Source organism: Glycine soja, chromosome 14 (assembly GCF_004193775.1).
Source record: "Glycine soja cultivar W05 chromosome 14, ASM419377v2, whole genome shotgun sequence".
Taxonomy (NCBI): Eukaryota; Viridiplantae; Streptophyta; class Magnoliopsida; order Fabales; family Fabaceae; genus Glycine; species Glycine soja.
The window spans coordinates 6,346,500-6,368,471 of record NC_041015.1 but is presented as its reverse complement, the minus strand read 5'-3'; the positions used below and the strand labels follow the sequence as shown (position 1 = coordinate 6,368,471).

General features: G+C 35.4%; 3 protein-coding genes across 6 annotated transcripts; 1 reads left to right on the top strand and 2 right to left on the bottom strand.

Moving 5' to 3' along the window:
- Positions 1-481: 481 nt before the first annotated feature.
- LOC114383011 (outer envelope pore protein 24, chloroplastic-like) lies at positions 482-3,045 on the bottom strand. The gene is made up of 3 exons (XM_028342582.1): positions 2,787-3,045; positions 2,328-2,690; positions 482-841 (listed from the first exon to the last, which is right to left on the bottom strand). Exons 1-3 carry the CDS (start codon positions 2,985-2,987, stop codon positions 761-763), a joined length of 645 nt encoding a protein of 214 aa, XP_028198383.1. The 5' UTR covers positions 2,988-3,045; the 3' UTR covers positions 482-760.
- A 7,614-nt stretch (positions 3,046-10,659) lies between these two features.
- On the top strand, positions 10,660-12,518 carry LOC114383136. Of its 2 annotated transcripts, none has more exons than XM_028342736.1 (3): positions 10,660-10,946; positions 11,471-11,692; positions 12,057-12,518. In XM_028342736.1, exons 1-3 carry the CDS (start codon positions 10,764-10,766, stop codon positions 12,126-12,128), a joined length of 477 nt encoding a protein of 158 aa, XP_028198537.1. In that variant the 5' UTR covers positions 10,660-10,763; the 3' UTR covers positions 12,129-12,518. The 2 variants fall into 2 exon arrangements, with proteins under 2 accessions (XP_028198537.1, XP_028198536.1); XM_028342735.1 differs by having other exon boundaries at positions 12,048-12,518.
- Positions 12,519-12,946: 428 nt separating this feature from the next.
- On the bottom strand, positions 12,947-21,863 carry LOC114384861. Of its 3 annotated transcripts, none has more exons than XM_028344675.1 (9): positions 21,655-21,863; positions 20,304-20,392; positions 19,275-20,177; positions 19,057-19,186; positions 17,670-18,461; positions 14,448-17,496; positions 13,923-14,119; positions 13,744-13,803; positions 12,947-13,560 (listed from the first exon to the last, which is right to left on the bottom strand). In XM_028344675.1, exons 1-9 carry the CDS (start codon positions 21,728-21,730, stop codon positions 13,187-13,189), a joined length of 5,670 nt encoding a protein of 1,889 aa, XP_028200476.1. In that variant the 5' UTR covers positions 21,731-21,863; the 3' UTR covers positions 12,947-13,186. The 3 variants fall into 3 exon arrangements, with proteins under 3 accessions (XP_028200476.1, XP_028200478.1, XP_028200477.1); XM_028344677.1 differs by having other exon boundaries at positions 19,075-19,186; XM_028344676.1 differs by having other exon boundaries at positions 13,923-14,116; positions 21,655-21,862.
- Between the last annotated feature and the right edge of the window lie 109 nt (positions 21,864-21,972).

Sequence of the window (21,972 nt, the reverse complement as noted above, 5' to 3'; positions counted from 1 at the left end):
TGAAAATTTTGAATTAAAATAAAATATAAAAGTATATGCCCGATACCAAATTTTGAAAATTTTCACTCATTTCTTAACTACCTTTCACACAACCGAACACTACCTAAGATTGTAATTAATTTACCTACTATGACAATCGATTTCTATTGCTATCCATGGAGTAAATTTGATATACCAGCTACCCTTGTATATAATTACAGCACATTTAAATCTGTTATAGGCAATAAAACTGCCAAACATGTTATTAGTGATACAACTCACTCTGCAGTTTTGGGTGCATAACTATAACTCAACATGCTATTAAACTTATTTATTTTGTTCTAGAGAAGCCTTTTTCAAATGCTAACATACAAGTTGAAAATGCAAAACAAAGTGATCCAAATAAGTTGTACACTTCAAACTTACAATGAAACAATACAGCTCCAAATAGAACAAGATATCCTTCAAAATTCAAACCATTCTCGAGTGCATGCATGGAAAAAGATCAAACAGAAAAGCTATATAGAATAACCTTTGTGAGAATAATTGAGCACATTTTATAGGCAAGCAATTACAGGTTTTTGTAATGTGAATATGAAATAGTTTAAAATCAAACGGGAAGTTGTTGGTGGACAATTAATGCCAGAGTTGCTCATAACATGATCAAAACACTTCCAAGAATATAATATTCAAAGGCAAAAATATGCCCAATGGTGACCAAAAAGCCTTCAAAACTTGACAGTAAACCTATCAAGCAATTGAACAATATATTGGAACCAATCTACATCTCAAAATTCCATGTGGTCTCAGCAACAAGTTTGGGAGCTTTAAATTCCTCGGCCAAGTTAACAGATGCTACAATCTGGAAGATAAACCTTAAAGTTAGACAATTTCTGAGAAACAAAAAGATGATAATCAGGAACAACTTAATATAATGGGGAGGGGGAGTCAACCAAATTTCATGCAGAAAAAAATTATAGCAGAATCCTCAAAAGTGAAACCTCCATGGATTAAGTTACTAATAGAAAAACAGACAAGGCATCTACAACTACAAGTCAAAATGAACAAGTTCTAACTTCTAACATTTATCCAAGTCTGTAAAATATATTTTGAAGATACAGAGAGAAAGACCACAGCACTGACAAGTAACTCGTTGTATGCCCCACATATGTAACTGATTAAGGTTAACGATTGTAAGGAATAATGATGCAAGGGAAAAATCAAGACTACCAATGAAGCATTAGTAACTTTGTCATAAGATCAAATGAGAATGAAAATAGATATCAGTACCCATTGCAACCCTTTAACAAATTCTTATCCATTTAGGATTCTAGATATATGATATGAGCCTTACATAAATAATCCAATACATCCTTTCCTTAGATTCTTAGCACCCAAGAAAGGTGAAATCATTTTCCAAACCCCCCTTGTCCCATCTTCAGGAAGCAATTTGCACCTCCTCCCACATAACCAACTTCACAAAACCTACTAGCTTCATATTTTCAAACAAAACTCCTTCCCACGATGAATGACTACATTCTCACTCTAACAGTCTTTATTCATATGCTGACTCATCAGTCAACTCAGAACCCTTCCCTTGGTAAATGAATGCTTGAAGTTTCTACTATTAAAAATCAACTATGAATGAACCCTCTAGCAAAATATAAAGCAACCAATTTTCTAACTCTAAGCATATAGGAAGATTGGTTCCACCAATGTCCAAAATTTCAAGCGTTTGTGGGAAGAGATTAAATATACACAACACACTAACAAGCAAAATGTGTCATCCAAAATCAACTCAAGCAAAACACAAAAACATGAAGAAAAAAATAATAACAATCTTAGATTTTGGATTTAGGACTAACTTAATCTCAAAAGCTAGCTCATGAAGTGAGGGAGTTGCCCCTACTTATACACATTATTTCATCCACACCACTAGTTAATTTGAGATCACCAACACACCTAACTAGACATTTGTAGGTGATCTAATAACAGTCTGATTATGGGTGGCCTGATTGGCTTACAAACAACCATTAAGGTAGACTCTGATAACATATTAGAATTAGGAATTGGACCTAACTCAACTCCCAAAGTTACCTCATGAGATGAACGCATCCTGCTTAAATAGACTATTCTGACTATATCACTAGTCAATATAGGATCTCCACCGCAATTCTATAAACTCTACCAAACAAGCTAAACTTAAACATCAAAATTATCACACAAATGTATAAACCCTACCACCATACAGGTTAAACTTAAACATCAAAATCCTCACAAAAGAAAACGCAAGTCAATCAGCCACAACTAGCATCAAAATATTGACATTCATTAGTAAACTCATTCACCTTGAAGCCAGCAGTGTGTTTGGGATTCCGCGACCACTCAACTCCCAGAACCCTGCTGGATGTCTGGTAGGAGGCCCTCAACGTGTCGTCGCCGCCGTAGACCCTCCGCGAGACGGCGAAGTCCCACGTGTTCTTGGCCACGTCATAGGCGGGCTCAAACGTGGTCAACCCCTTGTGCACATAGGTGTACTTAAGCTTGCAGTTCCCTGAGTCGAGCGCGTAATTGGCAGAAACCTTGTTCGCAGAATCATACACAAAGGTTCCATCCAAGACAGTCCTGTTGTCGCCCCTGCTGTGCGCGTAGGTCAAGTTCAACGGCCTCTCCCCAACCCTAACCGTGTTCATAAACTGAAACCGAAAGTCCTAAAAAAAAAAACAACCTCAAACAGTTTCAGAAATAATTTTTTATTTGATTTTTTTTAATCTTATAAGTAACTAGGATTTGGGAAAGTAGCGAACCTTTTTGGGAACGTTGTAGTCGACGATGAAGGAACCGGGTTTCTCGACGGCGAGGGCCAAGCCGGTGAGGCTGGGGCCGTTAATGAAAGTGGCTTCCGTTACGGAGGCTCGGAACTTGACGTCGCCGGCGTTGACGGCGATGTTGGCAAAGGCAGCGCCGTTTTTGTCGACGTCGTACTTTCCCTTCAGAGTAGCCTTCATTGTAAACAACGGATGCAGTTGCAAAGAGACAAGACAACAAGGTTGCTGCCAAAGGTCTTCAAATAGCGGAATAATAAATTACTACGCCAATGTCCACTTTTTTCTTTCTTTCTCCTGTCATTTGGGCCTCGGTACTGGGTTTGGTACTCTTAGTAATAGGCCCATTGAGAGTCAGTTTTTTTTAACGTTAGAGTCAAAGTTGGTTTTCAACCTTTTTTTTTAAAACAAATTATACTGGGACTATTAATGGAGAAATTATTTAGTATATCACCTCGACCAATCTTTAAATACTATACACAATCAAGTGTTTTCTCGTAAATTAAAAAATTTGTTTACCTTCTAACTCTTTGGCAGTATCGAAACTGGACAGAAGAATCAAGAATATCCTAATGGAGAAAGATAACAAACAAGTAACACATAAAGGTGCTCAAATTACTTGATCAAATATAGTTATTGTCTCAAATGTTTAATTGGTGCAAATGATTTGACACTCTCATTCCTTAATTAAATTCGAGAAATCAATTCTTTCTTGGAAAGAATTCATAATATTTAGGAGTATTTTATTCTTTGATGGGCAACTTAATATGAATGGAGATTAGTCAAATCAACAATTGTAGGCTGTTTATAAAAAAGTATAATTATTTTCATTAAGTTTTAGTCGATATAAAAAAATTATTTCCTTATATAGAGACTAAAACTTAAAATGTGGATAACAATAGAGATTAAGTGAATAGTGTTTTTTTCCCATTCTAATCGGGTATAAAAAAAACTCACAAAACTTGGATTTTTTTTTAAGTTAACAAATTTTGGAATAGTTTTAATATTTATTGGGTGTGACTACAGTCAACTATCTTAAAAGTGAGACACCGTGAACCACTCCTCTTTATCTGTAATAACAGATTAGAGGTCAGTTCAACTTGTTAAAAACTTGTTATACTGACTTACATTTTTTCTGTGATTAAACGTATTGACACAGACTAAAGGTAAAAAATAAATAAAAATAAATAAAAAATTATTGTTTATGGTAGAATATTTTAGTGCATGTTAAAATATAATTTCAGAAAACAAACATAGACAACAATATTAAAAAGGACACTAAAACATAATGTTCAAGTTTTATTAGTTTCATTTAAAATAAAATGGTTTATTTGGACAACTTCTGAAGGAAAAAAAATGATTAACATGTTATTACGTATTAAAAAAAAAGTGAGTAATCTACTATTACATGTAAAGATAAGTGGTCTAATTAATTACTTTTGAGATAATTGTAGAAAGTCAGACACCCACTTCTCTTGACCTGAAATAGCAAGTTACATGTCAGTTCAACTTGTTAAACACTCATTGTATTGACTTGCATTTTTCTTGTGGTTAAACATATTGACACATACTAAAGATAAAAAATAAAAATATGGAAAAAAATATAAAATTATTGTTTTATGATAGAATATTTTTAGTGCATGTTAAAATATAATTTGAAAAAACAAATATAGACAACAATATTAAGAAGGACACTAAAACATAATTCTCAAGTTTCATTTATTTTATTTAAAATAAAGTAATTCATTAGATAACTTTTGAAAAACAAAAAGTGATTAACCTGTGTTAAAAAAAGTGAGTAACATGTTATTACAGGTAAAGAGGAGTGAATCACTCCTTGCTTTTGAGATAATTCATTCATTTTCTTCATTCATAACATTAAATTTAGAAATCTTATGTAAACTTTTATTCACCCAAAAAAAAAATTGAAATCTTTCATATACAAAGAAAAATTGAACTCCTTAAGATATTACCACATTTTTTAGTGTGAAACAAATTGAGAGATATATAGATTGTCATAATTAAACCCAATTAAGTTATATTCTTTAAGGAGTGTCTGCTTTTTTATTTGTGTTTTTTATCAGCAGAAATATAAAAATAAGTATAAGAAATTTACAGTAATTTATACATATTTCTCAATCAATTAATTTAAATCCCTTAATTTTTTTTTATTGAAGTTTAGTAGACATTTCGTCAAACTCAAAGGAAAAATAAAATTCCCATTTTCTTAATGGGAACGTGTGCAACAACTTCCTAATAATTAACCACAACTTTAGTCAAATTATTTTATCTAGATTTTTAATGAAACATGTGATAAGAGAGGTATAAATCTTTACTTGTCTTTCATCTAATTCTTAAATTTAAGTATGACATCGTTAAATTTAAGGTGAACTATACACGTATTTGAATTGGTCTATTTTGAAGACATTTTCATTTTTTATTTTTTAGTTATTGAGAAAACTTTTTTTTAAGAATGAAGTTAGAGTTCTTTTTAACTAGTAGTTCTTCTTCTTCTTCTTTTTACTGTAACTAGTAGTTCTTTATTATCAGGGGAAAGAGCTTCTGAAATAGACTATTAAACTTTGTACTTGCTAATATATCTTGTGTCATTTTAAGTTGAGAAGAAGAATCTAGCTAGCTCGTTTTTAGATTGAAGAAAAGTAGACAATATTATGGATTATCTTTAACAAAAGAAAAGGGGAACTAACTATAACATGTCACGTAATATTATAATCAAGTCTTCCAAGATTTTGAAAAATACTACAAATTATAAGTTTGCAATGCAATGTACGATTACAAATGCGGAAAATCCGTAATAGTTTTTGAACTTGCCTTTGAATGGAATTATTAGATTAAGATCTGACGAGTTATATTTTATTTTAATAAATCAAACTTGTCTTTATTTAATTTAATCATATAAAATTCTTGAGTATGTAAAATGTGAATGCATGGCCGAAGGAATCCCTTTTGTCTATAATTGAATTAGTGCTAGTGTGACACTTGTCTCTCTCTTCATCTAGTTGACGAGTTTCCTGATTTCCTCTCACTTAGCCAAACCAGTAAGAGATCCTGTGACCCACTCGCTGCTGACTATTGATTGAGTGTTTTCTAAGTTTGAACATACAAAGGAAAATACAAACATTAACTGATGTTTTGAGGATATTAGTTAAGAAATTTAAATTACCCATAAAAAAAATTACTTTTCTTCTATCGGTATATTGTTTGAAGTTTGAACTAAAAATAAAATATATCCAACGGCTTGGTATTCGGTATGAAGTGGAAAATGTGATGTTTTTTAAAAGTCAAGATATTCGAGATTTGGGGGCACTTGATAATGTTGGTGTTTTATATTTTTTTATGCTGGCATTTGATGCGGCTAACTTTTGAATTTTATTGTTCAATGAGTAATCATAATATTGATTCAAACTTACTTAATTTGTAGGTCAAAACTCTAATTATCTTAATTTGATTTCATCTAGTTTTAATGTCCTTTTATGTTTGACCAATAAAGTTTAGACTAGTATCTTATGGTGACTTACATACCTTCAAAATGGCTTCCTAATTTATCCTATGCTTTATAAGAATTATGCGTAATTGACAAGTCGCTTTGTAAAGAAGGTAAAATACCACCATCATAAACGAGTAAACAATTAATTATTTATTCCTCCCATTGGAAGAAGACTTCACTCATAAATTGCTATCTTTCCTTTCTTAAAACCCAGCTCCTCAATCTTCTGAGCACTTAAATCAAACCAGGCTAATTCAGAGTCTCTTTTTCTGAAGAATATATCGCCTCTCTTCCCTGCTCCCGCAAGATAGTCAATGAATGGTAACGGCTCGACCTTGAAGAGTTTAATCCATGATTTTCACACACCAACTTCCCCCAAAATTGATGTGACAAATAGTTGTGTATATGCCATTTAGCACCATCAAGTGCCTATCAAAATATCTATAAAGAAAACTATCAGGAGTATTTTTCACGTCTGAGGGTAAGAGTGTGGGCAAAAACACCTCATTGCTCAAGTCAAATGACATCAAACATTCTTTTTTATCCCAAAAACCCATGAAACAGAACATGATAGTCATAAGACACAGACCCAACAGGACTGGGAGGAATGACCTTGAATTGTTTAGTAGCTGTGTTTCACAACACATGTCTTCCACCGAGGAGGCATTGGTAGAGACAAAAAACTCCATTAGTACTAGCAGAATTCCAAATAGTAATATACTTGACATTCACTAGAAGTGGAGAAGACCAATCTAATTTGACAATTTTCATTACAGTTGTTACAGTCATTAACAACTGTAACAGATTTTTTTATCTAAATAAATTATAATCGTAAACAATTTTTGCATTCCTTTTTCCGGTGGGTGGTGGCACCATCTTTTCAAATGGTTGAAAAATAAATAAGAGAGGAAAATCAACTATTGGGTAATGTAACTACTTGGAGTGATTTTGTTTACCGTTGCTTGATCTCTACATTGTTTTTAAACAAATGCTCATTTAGGAAAAATAAGAGATTAAAATGCTAGAAATCCATTCATCAATTACATTTTGATTATATGTTGTACAATCTTACAGCTTTATATGCTAGAACCATATATACACTCAAGCAACAAAACAATATATTATATGTTTGTTCTCTCAAGAGGGGAAAACAAGGGAATACAAGATACTAATCACAAATTACAATAACTGAATCAGAATAACCAACTACTAGTACTAGTATACCGATCTTTATATATGGTTATAGAAAACAGCGAAGTAAGACATATATATGAAAGTAAGTAACGTGAAACAACATGCAAAATTTTAATTTCCTGACAAAATCACGGATTAAGAGCGAGGAAATGAAATCAAGTGGGATCCAACGGATTTTCATCATTTTTTTCGAAAGAAACCAAATATAATATATATATATATATATAACTAAGAAAGACAAAGAGTTGATTAAACCATAAGAACTCCCATAATACTTGACCATCATCATGCACGTGAATGAACAACCCCCATGTGAAACGTGTTCCTCAGGCTCTGAAGTTGGCCCCGAAGCAGCTACCTATTCCCCAATTCTTCATCGACGACCAACTAGCTTATTCACACATGCAAAGAAGAATTAATAATGGTTAAAAATATTTTCTGTTAGTAATAAAAAAATAAATAACTGAGATCGAAAATCCCATTATAACATATATTAGCTATTTAGTAGCAGATATATACGCATGTTAACAAATATTACCTCTCCAGTAGAAATCGGCATAAGATTTGTTAAATGAAACTAGACTCTCTTTATAATAACCAGAATAATTGGATTCAAGAACGGTTTCTTCACCCTAATCTTCTACTTCCCCGGGAAGTTCCATAAAGACTCCCGTGTGTATATCCAGTGAACGCAGTGAGATCTCTTCTTAGTCCAACTCATCCAACTCTGTAAATACAAAAAAGAAAAAAAAAACATTTGACCGATGTTCCTATGACAGAGCTAGTGGCACATGTTGAATGTCGTTATCGAACTCCATTAGCTGAGTCCAGAACTGAGCCTGCTTCATCACCCAAATGCAACATGTATATGACTGCTGCCCAGCATATATACTTGAATGTTAAGAAAGAATTTCTTACACAGGAAGGTTGGCTAGAGATTTTTTTTTGTAAAAACACTAGCCTTCTTCAGTTGATAATGAGAATACTGCAATCTCATGTTTCTGGAGATGTCGATCAGCTCAATCTGAAGGAAATTATGCGGAAGCTTTAAAGAATTATTATGAGGCTATGCTACTGGAAATTGATCCCTATGATCAGGATTCACTTCATACACGGTGAGAGTTTCCTGGTTGCCCCTTGGAATAACAAAGACAATAGCAGAAGAAAAACCCTTCCAAAAATTCAAGCGCGTCGAACGTGTCATTCTGTCAAATGTGAGGATAATGTTTCTTTGTGCATTTGTGTTTAGAGGGAGCTCAGAGATCCTATATTACCATTTGTGCATTTAACCATTATCGCAATCAACGAAGGTGCGATAATGGTTCTTTGGGAGTTTTTTTCCCTCACATAACGAGACGTTTGGCGCACTGGAATTTTTTAGAGGGTTGTCTCGTCTCCCATTTTCTTCTTCAGCTATTGTCTTTGTTATTCCGAGTGGCAACCAGTAAACTCTCACTAGCAATCCTTTGGATTTAACATCCAGTTCGACAAAGAATATTGGAAATCACCATTCACCAGCAGCCTTATTCCATTCCCTGTATTTTCTGCAACATCTTGTCTATTCCGCTTTCAATTTCTGAGAATATCAAACGAGATTTCAAGATACCAAACTTTTTATGATTGGCTTGGTTCTCAAATTCTGGTTGTTAAGGAATTCCAATGGTGCATGTATTATCAGTTTTGGAATAACGATTATGAGGTTGGATGGATATTGGGAGTTGTGTAAGTACGTTGCTACAAAGGTTTATTTTTCTCATGTGGTAGTAATAGGGAATAACAGGTTACATTCCTAGAGATATTTCCTATTGATTTTGATGTTTGTATTATTAAGAAACTGGTGTTAGTAACTCTCTGTTGCCTCTTCATTTGCAATTATTTACCATGATTTTTGGGGCTAAAATCGATTTTACTTGGTATCCAAAGATGTACTTAATGTTAATATGGGAGTGTACATTTTGAAAGAGGACATCTTTTAAAAACAAATTGAAAAGAGTGTCTAAGCAATGAGGGGAGTGGAAATAGCAATAGCCCCCCCAAACAATGTTTTGTTGTCCGCCTGACCCATTCATGACGCGACTTTCCGTGTGAAGCCACCGCCAGAGTGGCAAACCATTGCCCCTATCAATCCACACACCTATAATTTACCCTATGATAATTGGCTGTGGAGTCAGCATTATTGAGTAAGATATGCTTAATTTAACTGATTCTTTTGTTTCACACTAAATTTATACCAACTTTTTTCTAACAAATACATTTATACCAACTCAATTTGAACGTAACACTGTAATTTAATCAAATATTATTGTGTATGGTAAATTGTTGATTTTATAATAATTATCTTCAAAATTATATTAATTAGTAGTTGGTAGTGTAAATTTTTTTATTAAAATTACATAAAAATTAAACTAGAAAAATTATCTTTTGTTATTAACTTTTATAAGTATTTTAAAAATTTGTATGTAGACTAATTTTTAATTAATTAACAATATAAAAATAATACATTAATAATATATCGAAATTAAAATCTTATTTTAGAAAGTTAGATTAAAAATATTTTTAATTGATTAATCATATAAAATCCTTTTACTAATATTACATGAAAAATAAACTCAAAATTATATTATTTTCAAAGTATTATACATGAACAAATTCGAAAATATGGGAGTTAAACTTAAAAAAAATATGCATGCATATAAAATGATCAAAAAAGAGTGTTATTTAGAAAGTTTGAACTTAGAAAGTGTCTACTAACAAAACTAACAAGGAATGTTTGACACTTTCTAGTTTCTATCTAATACTCTTTTTTATTAAGCTACAATTTATTAAAAAAATATCATTAAATAAAAAATGAAACTCATTAAAATTACTATTTTATAATCAATTTCAATTAATCATAGTGTCTAATACAATGTAATTGCTAGCATTCATCGTATATCTGTTCCTGAAGATTCGTACTAAAATTATACTCAATTGTTAAATAAACAGTCGTATGGTTTACACTGATTATGTATGATTAAAAGAGTAGGGTGTTGATAATAGTGTAAATTTTAATAATGAATAATTGATTGATATTGGCATAGCTACAGGTTAATAGTAGTATGAATAAATAATTGAGGAGCGGGCCATAATGCTACATCACCCACCAAATACCATTTATGTTTGTCTGTTTAATTTAGTGAAAGTGTTTTTTTTTGCTTTGGTGGAGAGTGGTGAGTAGTGACCAAAGCAAACGCACTCACTCTATTATTGAAGGGAAGATGAAAGATGAAGATGGCACACCCCAAAGTGCAGGTAAGGGACAGTACAAGTTGTGGGTGTTGGGTGCTATCATTCTTCTTGCTCTTTGGTCCATGTTCACTGCTTCTCTCACTCTCAAATGGTCAGCTGGGAACCTCAACCGTGACTTCGATTCTGCCACTCTCAACGATTTCGATGTCCTGGTATGTATGAATCTATTCTTGGTCCTCTATATGTGTGTTTGATTCAGTCTTTTTGCAAAATTGATCTTGAAATCACGTGATTCATGTTGAAATGTTTTTATTTGGTTAAATTATTCATTTGGTCTAGTTGCTTCTAAAACACTTTTGTGTGACGAGTTATCACTGTTAAAAGCTTTTTTTGCAGCGGTTTTTCATTGTTGGCAAATGGATTAAAAGCTTAACTTTTATCGATAAATAAGGGTTAAAGTTTACATATTTTTATATAAAGATTAGATTAAAGCACCATTGAAAATTTTAATTTAATCTCTAAATGTTAAAAAAATATAACAATTTTGTAGTGCCATTAATTTTATGAAATTATTTTTTCTATAATATTTAAGGATGAAATTGAAATTAAGTTGTATATTTTAAAGAATAATTTGAAATTAAATTATAAGATCTAAGGATTAATTTTTGATGTAGGTTGTTAATCAGATGCTAACATGGATATTTTTTTTTTCTGTTTTGGAATTGGGAAAAAATAGGAAGTGGAGGAGAGGGAGAAAGTGGTGAGGCGCATGTGGGATGTGTATACTCAAAGCAAGAGTGGCAGGGGAAGTGGCTTACCTCGTTTTTGGAGTGATGCTTTTCATGCGGCTTACGACCACTTGGTCAGTGATGTTCAGAGCGTCCGAGATGCTGCTGTCTCCGAAATTGCCAAGATATCCCTCCATTCTCTTCCTCTGCACCACCTCAAATCACATTCCGTAAGTTTTTTTTTTTTTTAATAGGCAAATATTAGTCATTAAGATGTTAATTTTTTTAGCAGGAAATCAAACTCGCCACTTTTCTTCTTTTTTCTTCTCTGTTAACCATCCAAAACACCCCTTATCTCCTTAATCCGAGTTGTTTGTTCTTTCTAAAACTTCTTACTCCCAACACCAAATCAGATTTTCACCGATAACTCTCCTTCCAATGAAAATCTCAACCATACATTGGATCTAATACAATGGCTCAATTCATCTCTACAAATATTGATTAATCTTATGGATTGGGATGAATTGACTTGCCAGACACAGACTTGCTTACTTGCTAAAGATAATACTCATGTTTTCTGATCAGATTGTGCAGAATATCATGGGATCACGAAAAATGAAGCAAGCAGAGAGTATTGTGAACACTACAATTAGCAGTGATCAATAACAAGATTCCTTACTTTTGCTGTTCAACTTTGGAACCCATTTAGCATTGATGTACACACTTCGCCAGACTGAAATTGATCATTTAAGAGCAGTACACATCAAAACACTTCCTCGCCCGTCTGAGTATTACTTTCCAAGTTAATAAAACTATTTTGTATAGGTTTCCACATTGGGATATATACAGCAAAATAATTGTATAAATATTATGTATCCCATCTTGTATATTACGTATTTACGCTAGCAATGTCATTGAATGAATGTTCCGAAGACAATTGCTTTCTTGGACAGTTATCAAAAACTCTGCTATAACGAATGGCACGAAGAAAATGGTCTGTGTAACATAACCTTTGCCAGGGAATAATAGCTGTGCAACATAACCTTTGCCAGGGAATAATTGTGTAACATAACCTTTGCCAGGGAATAATTAATCAGAGAATTATAATTAAACTAGACCAGTAGTCCACAATTTCTTATATTCTGTATCTTCATTATGTTTCAAATCAACCGTGATATTTTTTAAACAATTTTTATGGTTCAAACCATTAAGAAAATGTAAAGAACTTTCTGCCAGTATACTTAAGAACTAACTTGAGCCATTCAACATGATTTTCCATTAATCCTCAAATTTGTTATCCAAGACAAATTTCAACAGTTAAACATGCAAGAGTTGAATAATTACCAAAATTGAAATTATTAACAGCATTCGCAAAACAAAAAATGAACTGAAATTATTAACAGCAATCACAACACGAGAAGTTATTAAAAATGAAAAATGAACTGAAATCATCAAAAGCATTCACAACACGAAAAGTAATTAAATGATGAAAGATGAATTGAAAAACTCGTTAAGATTGACATGAGATAAAATCATTGTCAACGCAATGAAACGTCAAAACAACTACATTAGATAACAAAATTGGTTAAGCAGATCCAGTCAATACTGCTAAAGTTTCTGTATAAAAAAGAACATATAAAACACCTAAAACGGAAAAAACCATTTACAAAGTCCGACCAAAATGTATGTACATCTACGATAACAACCTCATCAACTCAATTAAATTAATCTTCTACAGACTGGATCTCACCCATCATGATCCGGTTACTCACAACGTTAAATCCCAAAACTGATGGGCTGACCTTTTTCCCCTTTTTACCTTTCTTCTTTCCACCTCCTTTAGAGGATCCTTCAGTGTAGTCCACATCCAGTATATCTGCACTAACCGATGCCGTGCCTTCCACACCATATCCAGTAACTTTCTTATCATTCCTACTCTGAAAAGCTATGTCCAAAACGTCTGACGGTAACAACTCCTTGTAATTGAGGAATTTATCAATGAATTGATGGTCAGGATCATATGATCCAAGGTTTTCTATAAGAAGCATCTCAGCTTCTGATCTAGATTGCTTCAAGCAAAATTCAAGGAAACTTGTATCTGCGATGCCACACAAAAATATAACAAGGAGTTAAAAAAAATAATTGACTGTATCTAAAGAATAAAATACTTTCAACCAAATCAGAAGATTCAAGCAAAGTGATTATCATATAGGCAGCCTAATCCATGGTGTCATATTTTAACTGTTCAATTCAAAAACCAATATCTGAATGATATACATACCTTTTGTCCCAATAAGCCTAACGCACTCATTCTCACACCAATCTCTGAAGTCCGTGGCCTCTAAAAATTTATGAAATAATTTGTCAGTATTTAAGAGGATTGTCAAAAGATCCAGACAGTGGATTATATTATGCACTCAACAAGTAGAATAAAGAAATAAATAAACTATAGCTTTTTACCAGAATGCCTTGTCATGGCATCTTTTTTCAACTTCAGCACTGATTGAGAAGAGGCAGGTGATGATGCTAAAAACCGCTCAGTTGGTTTGCCACTCACTGATTTTTGTCTTGTCAATAATCCAGGAGAATTACCTTTCAAGGGAACATTTTTCGAACCCCGGCTACCCTGGCTCACAAGCTGAGGGAAACCTGACCTGCTTAAAAGGAAAAACAAATAAATAAGCCAAAGTTCATCAACTGTCCACCAAAACTAGATGTTTGTGGAGACAAGACAACGAATACTCAACTACTGTTGGATAGGGTACACTTTATAGAGTATTCGAGTTTTATAATGAAAACCACACTTTTATAAGGGAAGTGATTACAACTACAATGCTACCACAATATTGTCAAAACAAAAATGTTTCAAGACTAGCTTATTTTGCCTTCAAAGAAAAGCTTATAGACAAAAATTCAGAACAAAAGTTCTAGTTGAGAAGTTTGACTGTAAACAGTCAAAACCAAACGTGCATATAGAAAACATACTGCTTAGTATCTTGCTTAGATTGATCCATTGGACCCCAGAACAAGTCATCGTCCCCTTTGTGCTTTGATTGAGAAGCTTGGGAATTTATCTGAATTGGAGAAGCAGCTTTAGATGGAGAGGATGCTGAAATTGACCGTGACGAAGCACTGCTCCATGTAGACTGAGGAGGCTGAGATTTCTGAGGGGGAGGCATTGGGCTCACAGGAATTGCAGAAGAGCCTTTTCTCTCCTGCTCCTTCAGAATGTCCCTTAATGAAGTTGGTTTTGGAACTCTACCAGAATCAGTAGACCATGCTGGAGAAGGAGATGGTATTGGTGGTTCTCGCTCTCCTTTCCATAGTACAAAATCTCCCAGAGAGGGTCCTGCTGGGATGGCAGGCAATTCTTCTTTCTCTTGCTGTGCTGAACAGGAGTTTTTTCCCTTTTCAATGGGGCTTGAAACTATAGGTGCCTCAGAAGATGCAACTGGCAATGAAGCTTTAGTTCCCGAACCCTTTGATTTTCCTGACTTTTTTCGGCTTCTTTTAGTATCTTTTGCCTCAATAAAATTGCCATCATCCACGGATTCTGAACGTACAGCTATATTATGTAAGGGCAATATACTATCTAGAACCTCAGCTTCTATTTCATTAGATTTCTTTAAAACTTCTTCTGCTAATAGATCATGTAGATGACTTTTCTTGCTTTTAAGATTTTGAGAAGTTTCAGATTTAACAGGATATTCTGTATTGGCTCCTTTGTGACTTTCACTAGAAACTTTCATAGAGTCTGGATTGGACACAACCCCAGCCCAGGGACTTACCAGACTCATTGAATTGACAGAAACAGCAATATTAGATACAAGCATTTCAGTCTCTGCCTTCCTCTGTTCTTCCTGTTGAATTTCTAAGAAAGATTTTGGTTTGACACCAGGAGCAGGTTTCCAAGCTCGTCCTGCAGGTACTTCAGCTTTCTGCATCACAATAGAGCTAGCTGCCTTGGCCTCACCCACATCAACTGATCCAGTGACGTTGCCAGTAACATTAGCAGACCAGCCACCAGCTTGTTGGTGATCAACTGCCTCTATGACTGCACTTCCAATCTGAGTTCCCTTAACTCTTGTTTGTTGCATGTTTGTTTCATGTAATGATTCAGCCCTGTTGGCTTCCCCCAACTCACTTAATTTTGGTATTTCAACTTCTGCCTGATTTGCTGGCTGCGAAGTGACACTCTTTAGCACTCCCTTTGTTTGATCAGAAGACTGAGATTTGGCTGATTTTTGCTTCTTAGATTTCTTCTCGGTAGCCTTTTTGGGTTCATGAGATTTAATGCTTCGTATGTCTGCTGGAGAGGGCTCGGATACTGAGATGTCTCTTCCAGAATGTTGCTCTTCATGCACAATATCCAATTTGGTCTTCACCTCCATACCAGGACCACTCACAGGTGGTAACTCAATCCTGTTAGATCCAGCTGAAGATAAGGCAATGGTGGGTGCAACACAATGTAGATGTCCAGAGTTCTCATCAGGCTTAGAAATTGAGGTCACGACAACATCAGGTGTAAAATTGCTAGGTGGCAACTGCTCCACTGAGTTAGCAGTGTAATCAGAAACAGAATGGGGTTCCAGCCCAATGTGTGGTTCCTCTCTGGGTCTGTTCTGATCAAGCAACGGAGAACTCTCAACAAGAGTTGATATGGGGAAGGTTTTGTTCTGATACTTTTCACTAATTTGTTCAGTAAGATTAGGGCCCCAATTTTCCGGACAACTATTACCACCAAATAATTGGTGAGGCAGACGTATAGAAGCTTCACTGCTTACATTACCAATTGTGTCTTGACTATCTTTCGGTGGTAAATTCAAAGAATTAGAACTATGGTCATTATGCACACTGGGAATTGGCATCTGAGAGCTCATGGGAAAGATCTCTTGTGGTGGCTGAAGTTGAGAAGGATCAACACACAAATTCCCCATGGGTATTACACCTTGCAACTGTCCAAAAGATGAATTGTTAAAAAGCTGGCTAGACTTTTCACTAATTTGTTCCGTAAGATTAGGGCCCCAATTTTCTGGACAACTATTACCACCAAATAATTGGTGAGGCAGATGTATAGAAGCTTCACTGCTTACATTACCACTTGTGTCTTGACTATCTTTCGGTGGTAAATTCAAAGAATTAGAACTATGGTCATTATGCACACTGGGAATTGGCATCTGAGAGCTCATGGGAAAGATCTCTTGTGGTGGTTGAAGTTGAGAAGGATCAACACGCAAATTCCCCAAGGGTATTACACCTTGCAACTGTCCAAAAGATGAATTGTTAAAAAGCTGGCTAGACTGTTGGTCTTGCAACACTTGTGAAAGCAGTTGTTGCTGTTGTCGCAGTAACTGCTGCTGCTCCTCCTGCTTCTGTTGCTGCTTCAGCAACAGGAGTTTATCAATCAAGGGCATCTGCTGTGCTTGAGCAGCTGCTTGAGAATGCAGTTGCAACAAGTGTTGCTGTTGCAGCATATTTAATATTTGTGGATCTTGTGATAAACCTGTAGAAAGTAGCTTCTCCGCTGTCAAAGTGTTAGACGGGTTATCAGCAGCTTGAGCCAGTAAATTGCTTAAAGACAATTGGTTTTGTATCGGCAGTCTTTGTTGAATCCCAAATGGCATTTGAGGAAAATTCTGATCATGAAGCAAGGCAATTTTATTCTGTAGGGGATCCAATGCACCTTGCAAGGGATAATTTGGCCATCCCGCAGCACCATTATTTAAGCCTGCAGACATCCTATCGGATAATCCTTGGATGATTGACATTAACTCCGAACTTTGGGACTGAGGTTGACGGGAGTTATCACTCACTGAATACAATAATTTTGAATGCAATGATGCATCTGGTACAACATCCGTTTTTGGAGCAAATGAAGCTGCTGCATCACGCCCCGGCCAATATGGGTAGGGATTGGGTAAGGACCTCTGCCGTTCAAGCGCCATCCTCTTGGCAAGCAAGTAAAGATTATTTCCACTATCAACTCCTGATGGGCCCATATTACCAGGATTACTTCCAACAAACCCTTGTAACCCTGAAATGAATACATCAAGAATAATGTTAAAAAACCTAAACATCTGAAAGCATATTACAGTGTACGAAAATGATGGGAGGTTACAAAGGGAAAAATTATCAATGGATGGAATAAATTTATATGTAAATTAACAAAAAAAAAGAGGAAAGTAACTAATAATAACAGTTAAGAACCTTCTGATAATGTCAGGTTATCAAGGGGGGGACTGTTCTTGCTACCAGACATAAGTGACTCCAGAAACCTATTTTCAGCTTCAGTATCCGAACCCTGCCTATGCCCAGAATCACTTCTCAAAATGTCAACCTCATTCAAACCAGCAAGGGTATTCCCAAAAGTACTGGAAATTTGCTGGCCAGGAACATCTGTAAAGTCATTCGCTTTTGGTGCAGAAAACCCAGGTGGTGGTCGGGCTTTAGCTCGCAAATGAGGCATAACATCACCAAGAGAAAACCATGGTGAGTCCACCGCTGAATTTTCCAGACGAACAGGTAAATCAATACCAAAATATCCAACCTCAAACCATCCAATAATATCAATTCCTTTAAATGGACCTTGGATTAGACCCTTAGGATCTTTATATAAAAGGGATAACTCCTCTGGAGCAGTCTGTGGAACTCTTCTGGTTTCAAGTTCACTGTCCAAAATGCCAGACAACTGCCTCTTAATGACAGGATCTTCGTTAGCTTGCCACTTAGCTACTTCTTTGGGGTCAGATAAATAACCCAAATTATTCTCCCACTGATTATGAGGATCTTTTGGTTGGGGTGAGTTCAGATCTGCTTTTCTGAATCTAACATCACTAATTACATCTCTGCTATCGTGAAACTGGGCGGTAGCATGTTCTCCCATCGGCATTGTTCGCCATGGAGCACCAGGATGAACAGAGCTATTTCCTTCAACGGATGAATCTCTATTGCTGGATACCTCATCAGGCACTTTGTAAGAACCTCCATCTTCACCTCTATCTGTTCATAAAATATATTAGACAATCTCGTTGTAAGTGGAGACACAGGAAATTATACTTATGAAAAGCCAAAAAGTATAGTGCAGTGGACTATCTCATGAAGAGGATTAACTCATTAAGTTGAAAGAGGAAACCAAAATAATGTGATATTTAACATGGTTAACACAGTAGAAGTGAAATAAATAAATTGGAGGTGAGAGGATCATTAGTTGAGTTTGTTTGAGACCATGCGATAATACGTACTAGACCAATAAATCTTCAGAACTGTAGACTATTAAACAATGTGTTATGGAAATGAGAATGACCTTAAAAAACCAAAGAGAAACAAGACTGTTATCGAACAATGATATAGAAAAATACCCTATTCACAGGGTTTCATTTAATTCTGCCATTACCCATTCCTTCATTATTCACCTGTTGGAGGATGACCTAAGATCCTGTATTTCTTAAATTAATTTGGGAGCCATAATTGAGTGTTTTCATTTCATATCAAGAACTTTATCAACAATTCATATAACCAACTTTCAAAGTGTCAAAAATCATGCTGCACCCAAACCTATCTGTGAGTATATAAATATATATATACTGATTGTTACATTGGAAAGGTGCACTACCAGGTTTCATTCGTCTTGTATGAGTAAAATCTGTTGAGCTCCTTCCATCTTTTGGCACCTGAGGTGCATTGCTGCTAATTATCTCCCCTTTGTCAATACCCTTTAAGACAGTCTGTTCAAACAGAAGAAAAGCGAACACTAAACCACTGGAAAAGACTTTGCATTCAGTAATTCAAAAACAAAACAAAGACACCAATTACCAGTTCCTCAGAATTTGGGGCCAGAAAAGCTAGAGGCTCCACTGGTTCATCCTGAGTAAGATTAGGTACTTGCACAAAATCATCAACTAGTTTTCTATCTGTACCCATACCAGTCATTCTGTACACATCAAGCAATTTTGTCCGATTATATTTAAAGGGGCGATTTTCTTCACGGCCACCTTCGACTTTTTCCAATGCTGTTCCTGGGTATGTGCTACTCAAAGAACTACCAAAAGAACCAGCCCGGCCATGTCCAAGACTAGAGACTGGGGGTGTATTATCCCCACGGCCACGCCCATAGGAAAATGTAGAGGCTGGTTTGTTTGGGGTCGTATGGGAAGGATCTACCCTTCCACGACTCTGTGAGTAGTTAGGTCTCCATGGCCGATAGTGATCTCCCTCCTTCTCATCCTTTCCCTGATTGGAAATGTTAAACAAACCTTTTTCCAAATATGAATCACCATCTTTGCCAGAGTCGCTCCATTTTTCACGAATGCCTTCTGGCTCCTTGTCATCAGGACCCCAGCGTGTGTTCCACTTACTTTCACGCCGCTGGTCAAAGTTAGTTTCTCGATTTCCTGAATCATTCCATCTATGGTTATCAGATGCACCACGGCGTGCTTCTGCAAAGTTCTTTGCAGACAAATTATCTGTCCGTCGATCCACTCTTCGAGAATCACCTAGGTCTTTGTCTCCATCCTTCCAACGATCCTTCCGGATGGAGGACTTAGTGTCTCTCTCCTCATCACGCCAACGGTCACGACGTCCACTTTCCGAGTCAAACATGGATGGCCTAAAGACATCCTTTTTCTTATGGGTATCAAGAACATCCTCTCCATTTCCAGATGTCTTAACAGTCTCTGAATGATGGCCAAATGGTGAGTTTGAGACCACATGGTTCTCCTGAGTAGTGAGAACAGGAAAAGGAAAAAACTTAAGCAGTTAAAAATTATTTCTGGAATATTATGGGTTCCCCTAAGTCTAATTTGCAGACAACAATTAAAAAATTAAGAACAAGTTAGCACACACCACAGATCCTGATCCAGGTTTACTCTCCCCTGGCTTTGGCAGAAGCCACTGTGGTGAGAGTGGAATGGGATTGTCAGATCCTTGGACATCTGCACAGAATGGATAGAAACTTCAGTTATTAAAAAAGAAATTGAAGATTTCAACGAATCTCAAAAAAAACCCCAATACCATTACCGTTAGTTCCAAAAATATAAAATACACAGAAAGCATATAACAGAAGAAAAACTAAACAATATATGAACATGAACCAGAACGTGACATGTATAATAAAAATAGCAATCAAAGTGCTAAAATAGGAGCAGAAATATCAGTCAGTATATCAAGCAACATGAATTAGAATCACGTGGCAGTAACCTATATTTGAAATCATGTTTTTTTACTTATTTTGGTAAAAAAAAATGAGGTGCAGAAGGGATTAACTCAAAAAACCATTTTTCCCGTTTCAACCATAACGAAACAATATCATTAACGTTAGTTCCAATATCATTAAATCCAAAGTGTTTTTTTCATGAAATGTTAAAATTGCCCAATATCATTAACGTTGGTTCCAAAAATATAAAATACACAGAAAGCATGTAACAGAAGAAAAACTAAACAATATATGAACAACATGAACCAGAATGTCACATGTATAATAAAAATCGCAATCGAAGTGCTAAAATAGGAGCAAAAATATCAGTCTTAGGCAACATGAATTAGAATCACGTGGCAGTGGCCTATACTTGAAATCATGTCTTTGTACTTAATTTGGTAAAAAAAAATTGAGGTGCAGAAGGCGGATTAACTCAAAAAACCATTTTTTCCCGTTTCAACCGTAACGAAACAATATCAGTCAATATAAAACCTGAATAGCGGATTCTGGCTAAAAAAAAAATATCGACTTCTAAAATTGGCGACGTTTACTGCAGTGTAAAACTCCAACCTCCTCAGTTCACTAATAAAAAAACCAGAAAAAACGATTTTTTTAAAAAAAATAAACAAATTAAATTTAACTTCAAAGGTAGTTCAGAAAAGAGTAGAATGCGGTACGCAAATCCCGTAGCAGCAACGAATTCGTGAATGTCACCTCCATTCTGCCGCCGCACACGAAGCAAAAACAAAACCCTAAACTCGACCTCGAAAACGAAGTGCATTTCAGTTGTTCAAACAACGGAAGAAAAAAAAAACAGGTTCGGGGAAGCTAGGGTTTAGAGAAGCAAGTGATAAACCGCAACTGAATAGAATCGAAAGAAGAAAGAAAAAAAAAAAAAAAAGCGGCGAAGGAGAAGAAGAATTGAAAAAATAAAACAATCGAAGCTGAGGCACATAAATCAGAAGATTTAAATTCATAAAGCGAGAGAGGAAGAAAAACCTTTGGAGATCTGCAATGGCGGTGTGACGGCGAGGTTGTTGGGGCGAGTATCGGAGGTGGCGCGTTGTTGAGCCATGGATGATGATCAGCGAGAGTAGGAAGGGAACGAAGCGAGTGAGCACCGTGCGAAACGTAAACCCTTTTTTGCTGTGCGAGAAAAAAATAACCAAATGGGGAAGGCCAAGGGGGGAATATAGGTTAACCCTTCAACACACTTTCATAATGTGTTTGTTAGGGTGCACGATAACCCCGTGAAAACCCATGGGCGCACGTTAGCGCACAACCCTCTGATTCTCGGGAAGAAACTAACCACGCGCT

Bases quoted from the DNA above. Each gene is read 5' to 3' on its own strand.
- LOC114383011 (XM_028342582.1), bottom strand. From the start codon at position 2,987: ATGAAGGCTACTCTGAAGGGAAAGTACGACGTCGACAAAAACGGCGCT. The intron at 2,691-2,786 runs GTTCGCTACTTT...TTTTTTTTTTAG, and splicing joins ACTACAACGTTCCCAAAAAG to GACTTTCGGTTTCAGTTTAT. The intron at 842-2,327 runs GTGAATGAGTTT...TTTATCTTCCAG, and splicing joins AACACACTGCTGGCTTCAAG to ATTGTAGCATCTGTTAACTT.
- LOC114383136 (XM_028342735.1), top strand. From the start codon at position 10,764: ATGAAAGATGAAGATGGCACACCCCAAAGTGCAGGTAAGGGACAGTAC. The intron at 10,947-11,470 runs GTATGTATGAAT...GGGAAAAAATAG, and splicing joins TCAACGATTTCGATGTCCTG to GAAGTGGAGGAGAGGGAGAA. The intron at 11,693-12,047 runs GTAAGTTTTTTT...TTTTCTGATCAG, and splicing joins ACCACCTCAAATCACATTCC to ATTGTGCAGAATATCATGGG.
- LOC114384861 (XM_028344675.1), bottom strand. From the start codon at position 21,730: ATGGCTCAACAACGCGCCACCTCCGATACTCGCCCCAACAACCTCGCC. The intron at 20,178-20,303 runs GTGTGTGCTAAC...CTCACTACTCAG, and splicing joins AACCTGGATCAGGATCTGTG to GAGAACCATGTGGTCTCAAA. The intron at 17,497-17,669 runs GTTCTTAACTGT...TATTCATTTCAG, and splicing joins TAACCTGACATTATCAGAAG to GGTTACAAGGGTTTGTTGGA.